The sequence below is a fragment of the Canis lupus genome, chromosome 4 (genome assembly GCF_003254725.2).
Source record: "Canis lupus dingo isolate Sandy chromosome 4, ASM325472v2, whole genome shotgun sequence".
Taxonomy (NCBI): Eukaryota; Metazoa; Chordata; class Mammalia; order Carnivora; family Canidae; genus Canis; species Canis lupus.
The window spans coordinates 43,368,458-43,383,114 of record NC_064246.1 but is presented as its reverse complement, the minus strand read 5'-3'; the positions used below and the strand labels follow the sequence as shown (position 1 = coordinate 43,383,114).

At 45.6% G+C, this 14,657-nt stretch overlaps 1 protein-coding gene across 1 annotated transcript in view; it reads right to left on the bottom strand.

The window, feature by feature from the left end:
• SLIT3 (slit guidance ligand 3) overlaps positions 1–14,657 on the bottom strand; it is a 598,525-nt gene that overhangs the window by 129,922 nt on the left and 453,946 nt on the right. Inside the window, exons 7-8 of the mRNA XM_049109434.1 lie at positions 10,142–10,213; positions 4,232–4,395 (exon numbers count right to left, since the gene is read on the bottom strand). Of these exons, the coding sequence (XP_048965391.1) occupies positions 4,232–4,395; positions 10,142–10,213 (236 nt within the window). The remainder of the gene's footprint in view (positions 1–4,231; positions 4,396–10,141; positions 10,214–14,657) is intronic.

Here is a 14,657-nt window from a genome sequence, read left to right as displayed (position 1 = left end):
GGGACACTCTTGTTAGAGCTGTGTTTCTTTCTTTCTGTCTTTATTATTTTTCCTTTTTTATCTTTTTTTTTTTTCTTTCTGTCTTTAAAGGGAATTCCACCCAGCAGAGTGCCCAGAACTGAAAAATCCAATGGCCTTGTGAGCATGTGGAAATAAATTAATTCCAGCGTTCAAATTAAGCATCCCTGTTGGCCTCTGGCCTTTCAAAAGCCAACAACAGACTGCAATGACAATGGGGCTTGAGCAATTATGATGAGAATATAAATGAACGTGATTTAAATACCAGAGGCATGATAATTTTAGGAATGGCTAAATAAACCTAATAATCTCATTCTTGCAATGTCCAATTATGGTGTTTTAATTAAAACCTCCTAAGGAGATGGGCAGCTAGTCATGGCTTACCTTAATTATCTTTATACTTAGTAACTAGTCCGAAATTTAAAAAAAAAAAAAAAAAAAAAAAAAGGAGAAGAAGGGGAAAGTTTCTTGTTTCCAGGGAGATATGCCTATTTCATTTTTAATAATAAATGAGGAAAGGCTTCTTGAGAGGCTTTTAGAAGCAAGTATTGTTCTAGGCACTGGGGCACTTGAAAAATGTCTAATGTGAGCCCTTAGTGCTAGGAGACAAGACTGATCTTAAGGATAGCTCACACTCAAAGGGTACAGGCAGATAAGTGTGACATAGGTGGACAAACCAATGAAGACAAAGATATTTAAAGGAGGGATCCCTGGGTGGCGCAGTGGTTTAGCGCCTGCCTTTGGCCCAGGGCGCGATCCTGGAGACCTGGGATCGAATCCCACGTCAGGCTCCCGGTGCATGGAGCCTGCTTCTCCCTCTGCCTGTGTCTCTGCCTCTCTCTCTCTCTCTGTGACTATCATAAATAAATAAAAAAAATAAAAAAAATTAAAAAAAATTAAAAAAAAGATATTTAAAGGAAAGAAATAGTTGACTCAAGAGGTCAAACAGTTAACTCATACCCTTGAATTACAAATTGTGACAAGTAGCAACTTTTGCAGATTAAGGCACCAGAAAATTGATGCATGGAAGGGAAACCCTAGACCTTAAGCCCCAACATACACCACAAAACCTGCAACTCATGTGAGTCAAGTAATGCCCAAGATAGAACTTCTTCTTTGATCTGTTATCATGAACTCAAAAAAGTCCCAGTCTGGTTCAGGTAACAAGAACCAGGGACCACAAACTTTTCTTATCCTAGGGCCCTAACCTTTCTCTTTAAAACAAGAAGAGTTGATAGAGAAATCCTTGTAGCAATGGCTGAAGGAAACCAAGCAGTCCGACTTGTATACTGTAGAAAAACGTCACTAAAAAAAGAAAATGTAGTCTCTCACCCATTGGATGGGACACTACAATTCTCATGTGTCTCCCTAGAGGAAGAAAATAAATACCTTCAATTGGAAAGGTAAGTTGACAGAGGACATGAATTTCGTCCAAGTGTGCTGCTAGCAAATTTCTGGGTTAGCTGGAGTGAAAGGAGCCCATAGCCAGGACTTCTGGGGAGAAGAGGCCTGGCTCCAGCCGGCTGGATTTAATTCACAGGGAGATATCAGGGACTTGAGCAGCCACGGCCCTCACAGGCTGAGGGAGATAAAACTCTTTCCTGTCTCTGGAGTCATGTGTTTAGTGAATTTTTTGATACGGTTTAAGGGCCTAAGGGCCCAGGGAGGTTTTCTGATGCTTTCCTGACAGGGGCCACCAGTGATGAAGCTACACGCAGGGAAGGCTTAATTGGTGCCCTTTTTTTTTTTTTCTTGAGCAGATGACCTCTGTCTTTACAGAGATGTTCTGACTCCTGCCTTTCTCGACTGAAGTCCTCTTCCTGCAAGTTACCAGGAGGAAGCGCTTGAACAGGGAACACAGAGAGTTTTACAGTGTATATCTGGTGTGATCAGATTCATACAAAACAGCCTCATGCGGATGCCTTGTGGGCTCTGCCCCGGGTAGAGCCTGCACCCTGTATGGCAGGGTGTGTGTCGGGGGGACAGTCAGTGCGGTACAACAGCCCTCCTCGTTGACCTCCTGAATGCACACAGCCTGAGTCTTGTTCCACATGGCTTTCTCTGGCATTCCTTGAACAGAGCCTCACAAACTCCCTTTAACAGTTATTAAAGAGGTTAAATCTCCTCTCTGGAGGGGGTGGTCCACTTGTACCCCACTGATAGTTGTAGTGCTTCATTCTTTAGGGATATCCAATTCAGCCATCCGTTATATCCAACTTGGACCTTTGCAGAAAGCAACCTCCTGTACAGCATTCTGTTTTTTATATATGAAAGCCTGGAAAGCATCAAGGAATGCCTTTTGCATAGGGGTTCCAAGATGTCACTCTCTTAAATTTCCAGTGTGGAATTGGAGATTAACAGCACATTCACATCCAGTCTGTGGACCCTCAGAAAACACCTGGCTTCATATTAGAAAGTGATAGGGATCACGACAAGCCCTGGGCTACATTGATATAAACAGGGGAGGTGATAGGGATGATCCTATTTAACTACTAAACTGCCTGCTAGATCTGGCTTTTTCAACACAGGGAGATTTGAGGGCACTAGGACTTCTAGGACGTAGGAGGGTCAGCCTTATTCCCTGGGGTTTGGATCCTGACTGCTACTGGGTAAGCAAGTCACCACTCCTTTGATGGGCAGGTGCTTTACTGATGGAGCGGTACTTGTGTTCGTGCAGAGCATGAAGCCTGGCACCCACCTATAATGATGTGTTTTAACATTCTCTCTAATTAGTTTTTCTCACTAGCTCTTGGATGACTCCTGCACTCTATAATTATTTCTTTCACTGGCACTTATGCCGATATTGTACTCTTTGCCTAATAATTACTGTAATTATAGTCACTATATGTGAGTTTGGTGCCTGTGTGATAAACGGTTTTATTATATGTGTTTGACAGGAAGTGATTTCTAAGTGGGCGTCTATAGGAAATTATTAAGGTACTGCTCTGAGACATGTTAAAATGTTTTTGGATAATAAATAACTTGATGAAGTAGTAACATGACAAGAGAGAGTGGTAGGGAGTGAGATGAAGTTGAATTAAAAAGAAAAAAAAAGTCTTCCGTGGCATAAATGCAGCCTAAGAGCAGAAGGGGGCCAGTTTGCACTGCTGGCTGGATTGGGGCACCCTGCAGCACACGCGGGGCTCAGGCAATCTTCAATTCCGAAAACAGCAACAGCCACACCAGTGCTGAGCCCCCTGTCCTTCCTCCTTCCTGCAGGCCGACCCCTAAGACCAGCCAGAGGCCACCAGGCCCCAGTTCTGGCACTGGGTTTCTAGAAATCAGGAACACCTCTGTGGGAAACTCCTCAATCGAATACTTTCTGTTTTTGAGGAAATTCAGGGATCAGCTCTACTTCTCTGCTACTGGAAAGAGGGAGTGGGTGGGAGTGGAGGGTGTCAATGAAAAGGAAAAACAAATAAGCAAGCTTGAAATTGAGGACTCGGTTTAAAAGCCACTACATCCTCTGGGAAGACTTCCTCGGGTCACTCAGCCACCTCCCAACCCTGGAGATCTGTGACACCTCCCGTTATGTCTGTGCCCAGTTCTGTTGTCTATACTACGTAGACAATCTGTGCTTCTATTACACTTCAATTACCCGCAGATCAAACTCTTATGTTTGCTCAGCACATTTTGTGGGCCCACTAAACTATAATAATTAAGCTCCACTTATTAGCTCTTACCAAGTGCTCTGCATTATGCTAAGAGCTTTATATGCACTATTTCATTTAATCCTCCCACCCATCCCTTGAGTTATGTACTATGATTTTTCCATTTTGCAGACATGTGGTGACTTGCCAAAGTCAGACACTACTAGGGGGGCAGAGCTAGGGTTTCCAGCTAAGCAGGCTGAACCCATCGCCTCCATTAACTTGTCTTTCAATTTCTATGAGCAATTAGACAATAGGTATGCGTTTAGGAAATGCTAAACAATGTACTTAACACATGTTAAGTTTCTTAGCATCAATGGACAATCATGCTTAACAGAAAGGGATTCATTACCTCCTTGAGCATTTTCCTTTACTAGATGACAAAGGCTTCTTTCTCAGAACCCTTTGGGGCACCCCCGAGTCTAAGTGACAATGGAGTGTTGGGGAACATATTAAGATTCCCTGCCAAGCTCTGGGCTGGGCATGGGTTCATGCCCGTGTCAGGGAGGGCTCGGGGCTGGGTGAGTTACAGTATGGAGCGAAGGGGGGTGGGGCAGGCTCACCTGGGCATACATACTCCTTCTTCTGCACATCCGCCACGTTGAAGCCCCTCAGGTGCACTGGAGCCATGCAGAGGGTGAACTGGCCAATTGTCCGCCGCTGTCGCAACCAATCCGAGAGCCAGGCCAGGTGGCAGTCACAGTACAGGTGATTGGAGTGGAGGCGCCTGGGGGAGGGAGGGACAGAGGTAAGACACTGTCACAGCATGAAGTGAACAGAGCAAGCCAGACCTCTGTGCCTCTTAGCCCAGCGTGACAATCCTCAGGAGCCCAGGGAAGCATTTCCCTCTGCACTAGTGAGTTACCACAGGAGCCTCAGCCCTTTTATTGCCAAACCACAAATGACTGTTATCTTCACATGCAGGCCACATCCAACGGATGCCTCTGGGGTTCTGAGCAAGTCCTTATTTCTTAATAGCAATTCCACCCTCTTCTTTCTCACTCAAGAAAGCCTCAGCATGTAGGAAGAGGAGAGTGACATTACTAAAGCGATGGTTCCGAGTCAAACTTCCAAAGAGGTGACTTGGTTGCAAATTTCAGTACTGTAGTTAGCCTGGGTTCCAGATGGCTTGAAACAGCTCCTCAAGTTCAATGTCTCAGTCTATAGTGGCACTGTGGCCAAGACCTTCATTCCCCCCACCCCGACCCCTGCCGAACACACACACACAGTGAATGAACCCTCTCTCCCAGGGAATGCCGGTGGGCTTGTGTGCACTAGCCCAGTGAGCAGGGCATGTGGGAAAGGGTCTTTTTGGAAGGATGTGTCTTCTCTCCACCCGCTCCCGCCTAAATAAGGAACTGCCCATTCCAGACTCCTGCAGCCCACAGCAATGTCTCCACAGTGCTCCCTTCTTCCCAAGTTAAATTCCACCAGGTGTATTTGCTATTCTTGTTCAGGTGCCCCTGGGAAGAACCCTCCAACCAGTTCCAGGACTCTGACTTTCCCCTTCTAGTAGCTGTGATTCCAGATCAATTTCTTGCCTCTGAATGATTAACAATTGCTAGAGGGATCTGTATGTTCTACTTCCGAAAGGAATCCCATCTGATTAAATGGCTTGAATTTACTTTCCATTAATTGGGGGGGTAAACTAAAGATGTCTGGGGGGCTTCTACAGGTTCTTTCCCCCAAGGTTTCTCTATCAGCGGCTTCTGATTTCCACATTCCCCACAACCCTACATCATCAGAAATGGTGGTAGGTAAGTCTTAGTCACATCAGCTTATCATACACTTGGGTTTATGATGCAAATTTCAAATGCCCAATCCTGGACCTGCTAATCAGCCAGCAGTACCTTGGGACTTTCAAGCACTCTGTGTCAAGTTGGTTAATATTGAGTAGCAGCTTGAAGCAGTGGCTTGGGCTACTTCCGTGCCTGAAATAGAGAGTACTGAAGGGCTCTTGACCACACTCCAATTAGTATGAAGTTGGCATTGCTCAACACCGGCCACATGCAGCTAACTTGAGGGGTGTGCCGGCAGAGCCTTCCTGCCATGGTGTGCGTGCAATTCCTGGGCAGGCCAGGACCACGGGAGACCTTGACAGCCTCAGGAAGTCCCAGAGTTCATCATATCTGACCTGATCTGATATGAGTTCATCATATCAACTAAATGAACTCATACCTATGTAGAATGTAACCTTTTTTTTCTGCTAAAATATTCGAAAAGATTTTTATGATTTTTGTTTCAAAATGATTAATTTTGATGTCATAAATGTTCTTTTGGATTTCAGAGCCTATACTTTAAAGTTGAACACATTTTCATAAGCTCCTAGGCCCAAGATACTGTGCCTGTAATGGGCCCCAAGCAATTCTCCCCTTTGAGTTTCAAAGCTCAGACTCCTATTCTGCTCCCTCTTCATCTGGTACTTCAGAAAGAGGTGCCGCAGGTGGGCAAGGGTAGGGGAGGCATGATCCTAAACTAGGGGAAGAACATGAAGGAGATGAGGGAATTCCTTTTCTATGCTGGGCCTTCTTGAGAAATTTCAGCATGAGTGGAAACAATTTGTTTCCTGACTTATCAATGAGTTGTAGAGAGACAGAGAAAGAGAGACAGACAAGAGGGAGAGAAGGTGGAGGGAGAGAGAGAAAGGGGAGAGAAAGGAGATGGGGTGTTGGTTCTATGGCCAGGAATGGACTACTGGGTATATAGGCTAACTAGGAAAATGGCAACAGTGAGAAGTGACAGTCTTAGTGACAAGATAGAGCACAGGTAGACTGCAGTGGCAGCACAGGCTGTGGTGCTGGGGCACTTTTGTGTATCAGGAGGATCAAAGCCTTCTAATGAGAGTCTGGCTTCTATGAGGAAAGGCAGTTGCCTTCTTTGGCAGTGACGTATGGAAGTTGAGCAAACAGGGATTCCTATGAAGCACTGAGCATGTGCCCATATGCTAGGTCAATGTCGACAAATTCCCATCAGTTCCAATCCGGGGTAAAAGATCAATGGAATGACAAAAGTGAGGTTTAGGTAAGTCAGATCCTTATTAAGCTGATTAATTTCTGGGATAACGAAAACGTTGGAGGTTTTCCTTTTGGAAGATTACATTAGGTTTGTTCTTTCTCAATCTCTGCCAGTCAGCCCCAAGCTACCTTTTTTCCTAACCTTCCTACAGATGGTTCCTAACCCTTCACCCACCTTTGTAGGGATTTCTTCCCCTCCAAGTGGGACCATGGAAAAGAGGTGACCAAAACTGACGTGGAAGCCACCTGAAGGCTCCTGTCAAAAGCCCAGGGCAGTGGATAGGCTCAGATCCACATCCCCACTCCCCCAGCTTGGAATTTTACCCACCAGAAGTGCTGGCAGGGTTGAGCTGGACAGATTCTTCTAAGCTTCAGCCTTTCATATCATGTTTGGGATATCAAACTGAGCAGTATCACCCCAAATACTAATATTGAAAGAAAAGTAATCACACGGATCATGAAACACGAGCCTAGACACTGCCGGGAGTATTCCTAATCCCCTTGTGAGAAGAAAAATGATTTTAATTACTTTTCGTAATTTTGGTGAATTGGGATGGCAATGACCTGGGGGAAGGCGGCCTCCAGGGGCCTTTCAGCCATGTGGCAGCTCTGGTTTCCCCTTCCTTGGTTCACCAGGAACAGGCTCTTCTGCTTTTGTTTCTGCTGAATGGTATGAATTCAGGCTCTGATGTCAAACTGCCCAAATCTGACTTTGGCTTTGTGTTCTCCGACTCTGACTTCGGTCAGTGATTTAACTTGGGGCCTCAGTGTTCTGATCTATCTATAAAGTGGGAATACTAACAGTGCCTCCTCCCCAGGGCTGATGCAAGAAGTGCTTAGCACCAGGCCCTGTACACCGTTAACCACCAAAGTAACGTCTGCAGTTATTAACATCGTGAGGAGACTAGCTCCACACTTCTGTCTCCTCCCGACCCGCAGCCGTCTCTGTACAGGGTACCATTTCTCAGACACCAAGGCATCAAGGCGCCTAGGTGGTTCCTGCGTGTATTTCTGCAATCTTTTGCTGATGGAAACACCATATTCCACGTTGGCAAAACCACCTTCACAGAAGATAAGGTGAATGAATACAAATGCCAATTTGTAAAAGGTGCCTTTTAGCCACAGGCGCTAAATTAAATTTCCAGCAAATCCTTTTAGAGAGGGTCAGTGTTCATTTTCTATAAAATGTGGCTTTCTGAATTAAATATAAAAGCTTTCCTTTAGAAATCCCATTTATGACTTCCTTCCTCTCTCCTCTTCGCTCCCCTTCCCCCCCTTCTCCCGTCTCCCCCACCCCCACTTTAATTACAGTGAAGGGGGATTAGTCAGTGCAAGTCCCTGGGGAGTTCTGTACAGAGCCGTCTCTGAAATTAAACTAAAGAGAAAGTGGCAGCGGGGATGGAGCAAAAGAGAACAGAAGAGATTGATTGATTGATCTGAACTCATCAGATGAGTGTTCAGGACCATGGGGAAGGATGACAACAGAAACAAGGAGAAGAAACTTCCACCCTCCTTTCCCACTGGAGGCAGCCCAACAAGGCACCTGAGATCCAGACCTCGCTCCCGCCCAGCCCCCATCCTGTGGACCCAGCCCAGCTTCTGTGATTGCTGCTCCCAGACGGAGAAGAGGGGAGGCTGAAATCACAGAGGAGCAGCCCCAGGGGCCAGGCTGAGGGTTTGCGCAGGCGAGGGCCCCTTTCCTTCTACTCAACCATCCTGTCTAGAGGGTGGAGACACTGCTTCTGGAGGCTTGCAGTCAGCTTCTTGGCCAGCATCCCTGGGCACGCTCCTCTGTAGCTTATTCGTGGCTTGCTGTGCACTTTGAAGAGGTCTTTGAAGACCTCATGGTTTCTCCATTAGTGCACCATCCAGTTTAAATGGAAAGGAAAAGGATAGATTTTCTTGGTCAAGTTGTGCTCTCATATGAGGGATCAAGGGAAGAAATGAGGGGTAATGATGAACACTGGACTCAGATTCTTCATAATAACTCGCATGTGTCAAGGGCACAGCCCCCCTACATGCTAGCATATTTTACTCTCAACAGTGTGAGATGAGCATTTATTAATTCACTGTCCTTTGCAGGGCAGAGAGATGAAGAAACCTGCCCAGAGTAAGTGGCAGACAGAGCTCACCTTTAGACTCAGGTCTGCTTAGGGTGCCCCATACTATTTCCTTGGACAGTGCCTCACTGGTCTTTGCTTTATTCCCTGTCCCCAAGATAAGGTCACTTTCTCCCTCATGCTGGGGTTCCCAAATGTCAGGAACATCAAAATCTCCTGGAGGGCTTGTTAAAACCCAATGGCTGGCCACACCCCCCAAGATTCTGATTCCATGAGTCTAATCTCATTCCCTGATGCTGATGCTGCGGGTCTAGGGACCCAACTTTGGGAACTACTGCTCTAAAGATTTTTAAATCTCTGGGGATTCCACATTGCTCAGGGGCCGTCGATGAGCTGGTTGCTTGGAACTTTCAGCCCAGATTTCTGGATAGAGCAATGATAGCAGTAAGTATCATTTATTTACTGTCTACTCTGTGCCAGGCACTCCACATATCTAGTCTCATCTGATCCTCATCATCACCCCCATTTATAGAGGAAGGAACAGAGGTCCCAGAGCTAACAAAGGGCACAGCAGGAATTCCAGCTCTTTGCCTTGGCCCTATATGTATTTAGCTGAAGGCTCTTGGGGGCTGGCTCTCCACTATTACTGTAATGCAAACACCAATGTGGTTCCACCAACACAAGAAAACCATCAACGTGAACCCCTTTGGAATGGCCAACAGAGTCCATTTGCAGAGAAACTTACAAAAGAGTTTCTGGCTGAGAAGAGAAGGGAACTCCCCAGGTATTAAAGTCGGGGAGACTGCTCTCAGTATGGGGTGTTGTGGGGAGATTCGCTTTCCCAGCACACAGAAAAGGCAGGCTTGAGCCTCCCCCGAAATTAAAGGTCAAGAACCAAGCTCCTGTATCCTATCAGGATACCATCAAGGGAGCAGGGGAGTGTGTTGGGTGTAGGCCAGGAGGATGGGAGTAGGAGGGACTAGGGTTCCCACTCCTCCACTGAAAGCGGAGGGGAAAACATAAGCATGGCACTGCCAATGGCACGTGACATTAGCTAAGAAATAGTAATCATTACGTCCTGGTTCTATATGTTCTGTGACAACATAACACTGATAAACTTCCCATCAGGGTGGAAAACACAGAGACAAATGCCAGTGTCCCAGAGTAAAGAGAAATGAATCTATCTACTGTGGAATGGAGGTTCAGAACCATGGAGGGAGGGCATTGTGGTGCTTCTCCTCCATTTGTTGCTAACACCTCTTAGTGGGAAGAGGCAGTGTTTGCTTTAGGACCCACATGCAGAGTCAGCACAATAGGTTTCACCTGCAATTCAGAGGGCTGCACTTATGGCTGAGTGTGGCAGGGAGTTGGTAGGGTGGAAGCAGAGATCTTTACTTACAGAGTTCGAATCTTCGGCATGTGGTTGAAGCTAGTGACCAGGATGCGGCTAATGTTGTTGTTGTTGAGGGTGCTGTGAAGGTAGAGGAAAAAGGGAAATGGTTAAGAAGGAAGTAGCATGGCACAGGGGGTGGGGTAGGACCAGGATATTTCTGGAAGGTGGGGGGAAGGACAGATGTGACTGGCAAAAGAATCATAAACCAACAGCTATAGAGCAGCTGGAGACAAGGGGGCAGATCTCCAGATAAGAGAATACCTGACACTTTTTTTCAGGTGGCTCTTTCCTTGCCTCTGCTGCCCTCTCAGTACTCATGGACCCACTTGGAACAATAAGAACACCTCCTGAAATCCTAATATGTGCTTAGTGCCTCATTATGGCATCTCTAATTCTCACAATCACAGTTAAAGTTGCATATTACTGTCCTCATTTTTGAGAGAAGAAAACAGACACATGTCATTTTGGTTAGTAACGCATGTCCCTGTTAGGTAGGCATTATCCTCATGCTACAGATGGGGAAACTGAGCTACAGAGACGGGATCTAACTCTTCAGGGACCCACAGCTGCTAAGCTTGAGAGATGGGATTCGAATCAAGCACTATCTTGCTCCAATTGCCCTGCTCTGCCCATTGCATATACTCCCAAACACAGGATGCTACATGGATGGTTTACTCTGGAAGTATTTTCTCATTAGCTCATCCTCTCGTGCCCTCCCAGGGGCCCCCACTGGCCTAGGAAGAAGCCTTTCTTTGGAAGCCTTCACTGCTTAAGCAGACTTCTTTTGTCTTTGGCTCTTGGTAAACACATTACCTTTGTCTTAAAATGTCCTCCAGTACTTTCTATCCTGTGCATTACTACAGCCCCATGACCTAGTCCATACATGATTCAAGTTGAATCTATATACTCTAGTTGTCTGATCTTGGGCAAATTACCAGCATCTCTTAAACACAGGTTCTTCATTGGCAGAATGAGGCAGGGAATTGTACCTATGTCACAGACTGGTAAAAGGCTTAGTGGGCAGTATATACTCAGGAAACCGGGGCTACCATTTTACTGACACTGGTAGAGAGAATCTAGCACTGTCCTGATCATTCCTGTTGCCCTCCCACCCCAACCTCCACGGAAGTAGAAATACAGCTTCATCCAGCACAGTGGCCTCCATACCCACTGCACCCGAAGGGCCTGCACAGATTCTCTGCCCTGCCCCCGCCTCCCCCAACCACAGAATTCCAGTGACCACACCCCCTTGCCCCAGCCTATCCCTCAATGCCCCCATGGCCTACTTAGCATTTATCTGGCTAATAAGGCCAGAAATCTGTTTACCTGAAGACACAGAACCTAATACTTCTCCCTCCCTTCTCCCATATTTACCATGAGTCTAGCACCATTGTAGGCACACGGTATGGGACACGTGGTATAGTACATGTTGGAGGACATGTACCAAGTATGGTGCAGACCACATTTGTTGACTGCTTCTGCCTTTTCCATACTTTACCAATGTTCCAGTGTAGACACCTGGAATTTTATGAAGTTGAACCTACACAGCCATTCTGTTTCGTGTGGTTTATCTTTTCTATAAAGTGCATGTTAATCCATCCTATCTCCATATACCCAGGAAGCCTTCAGAGTATCTCATCTGACAAGGCTGGAAGGAAGCTTCCTGGGTGTGGGGGGACTATGCCCTCCAGTCCTCCATCAGATTAGGAATTTCTTTGGGGCAGAAATGATGCCTTTGTTTCCCTCTCTATTGGTTCCAGAGTTCTAGAATCCATACTTTGGGGATATCTCGTTAAGGTCACGGACTCACTACCAGACAAAAATCTGACTATCTCTCTCAAAGGCAAAAAGCAAGAAGCCTTTGCAGAAAAGAGACTTCCTTCTAACCATGCCCAGCCACTCACATCAGGTTGAGTTCACAGCCAGCCCTAATTTAGCTGAATACACAGTACAGTTATATGCAGGGCTCGACTATAACTGCATCCGGCAGTAGTCCGGCAGCTATGACTTATTAATGTATTACTACACTGATATTTAAATGTGAGCTGTAATGAGGGCTATAAAACATTTACGATAATAGCAATTATTCCAGAACCAAAATGACTAAACACAGTATTCAGACTTTCATGATTTGCTGTGTGGGGCTGGCCAGCCCAGGGATGTCAGAGGGCTGGTAACCTCTTGGATACTGCTCTCCATGGCAGCTACAGGTTTTGTTTCCCTAATAAACCCAGATTTATTTGATCTCCAGTCTTGGTGGCTTGTCCCCATGCATGGAGTACGGTGCTCTATCTAGTTCTTGCACCTCTAAGTTGCCAGCTTTCAGTGGAGGTGGTGTTGTCATAACCCCAATGCAGTGGAGCAGAGATGGGGAGCATGTGCCTGGAAGGCAGAGACCTGAGTCAGATTCTGGCTCTGCCACTTACAGCCTGTGCAACCATGAGTAAGTTTTCCTAATCTCTTTAGGTTTCCTCTTTTAACATGGAGATAATAATAGCACCAATCTCACAGAGCTTTTGTGGCGATTAAAGACAGTGATACTAATAATTGCCAACATTAACTGGGAGCTTATTGTGTGCCAGGCAGGCACTGGGCTGAGGGTTCTCCTTGTACCATCCCATTTAATTGCTGCAAATACCCTATGAGGTGGGTGCTTTTGCTATCATCTCCATTTCATGGATGAGGTAAGCCTGACTCCAGAAATGATGCCTGGATTGGTTGTCTCCTGATAGGATAATAGATTACTAAAAATTGTGTGCTTAAAGCAACACAGTCTGGAAGTCAGAAGTCTAAAATGGGTTTGTGGGACCATGTTTCTTCTGGAGGCATCAGGAGGAGAGTGTTCCATTGTCCTTTGCTGTCTGTCCTGGGTCTATGGTCCCTTCCTGCAATACTCTGACTGCCTAATTCTGCTATCATAACTCCCACTGTTCACTGTGGCCTGCCTTTCTGTTATGAGGAGCCTTGTGAGGACATTTGGAGCCTAACTGGATGATCCAGGATAACTTGCCCATCTTAGGATCCTTATCTTAGTCACATCTACCAAGTCCCTTTTGCCATCCATATAAGGTAACTTTCCTAAGTTACTGGGATAAAGATATAGACTTTTTTTTTTTTTTTTTTTTTTTTTTTTTTTGAGAGAGAGAGAGAGAGAGGGGCATTATCCAGCCAACTACTATGCCCTGAAACAAAGCATGGAAGGCATACTTGTGAGCACGAGGCCTGGCTCATGTGCTATGCTCAGTAACACTCAGCTGTTATTTTAGCTTATGTTTCTTCAGTATTTTATGGTTTACAATATGCTTTCACATTCACTTCATTTGATATTTGTAGAACTTGGGAGGTTGGAATTCTTATCCTCAATTTATAGATGAGTGATTTGAGGCCATGCAAGGGACATCTAAGGTTGCACATGGGTTCCTGGAGGATTTGGGAATCACTGTTCTTCCTTTACACCACAATTTCTCCCAACTTACCCAGGCCTCCTGTTTTCAGGGCAAGCTTGTTACCCTAGCATGGATAGTCTCTGTCATGTCCACCCTGGCACCCAGAGCTAGAAAGAATTGCACAAGTGTCCTTTGTTCTAGAAACTTCCTTGAAAATTAACCAGGAAAATAAATGGTTGGGTTTGACAATGACCCACCATTGGATGGCTGGCCCAGAGTAAGCTGTGGTGACCTCATCACCTCGTTTAATTTACCTTCATCTCCTGGAGGAGTTTTGCCAGTTCCACAGTCTAGCTTCAACTTCACTGCTCTGTTCCTTTGGAGATATTTTGAGAAAATATGCTTTACCCCAATTCACCCAGGTCAGAGGGTTTTCCCCAAATAAATGCTCCCAATTCAGTATTTTCAATCAGGTGCCAAGATCAAGCTCATGGTTAAATTAATTCGTAGACTTCAGAACTACTCTGCCCCCACCCCCGTGCTCCCCATTTTTACACCATCACAAGTTACTAAATCAGCATTTCAGTATAAACTAGAAATAAGGCCACCCCCCATCCCATGAGATTTAAAGACAATCTGCCTACCTCCCATATCTTTTTTGTAAAACCCTTACCCGTTATACTGTATTGATATTGAGACTAAGTGTGACCTGTATACTATGCAATCACTCTTCTGTGTTGCCATAATCAGGGCATAAATGCTTAGTGAAAAAGGATCATTTTCCATTTTATTTTATTTATTTATTTATTTACTTACTTACTTATTTTAAAGATTTTATTTATTCACGAGAGACACAGAGAGAGAGGCAGAGACACAGGCAGAGGGAGAAGCAGGCTCCTCGCATGAAGCCCAATGTGGGACTCGATCCCAGACCCCAGGATCATGCGCTGAGCCAAAGGCACTCAACAGCTGAGCCATCCAGGCATCCCAATCATTTTCCATTTTAAAATGATTCACGTGGACATTGCTACTTCTACCAATGGATCCCATCCTCTCAATTGTGAGCACCAGAAGGAGGGCATTAAACTTTTTTTCCCCTGAGCACTAAGGGATTAGTGAACTTATTACTCCTGTAG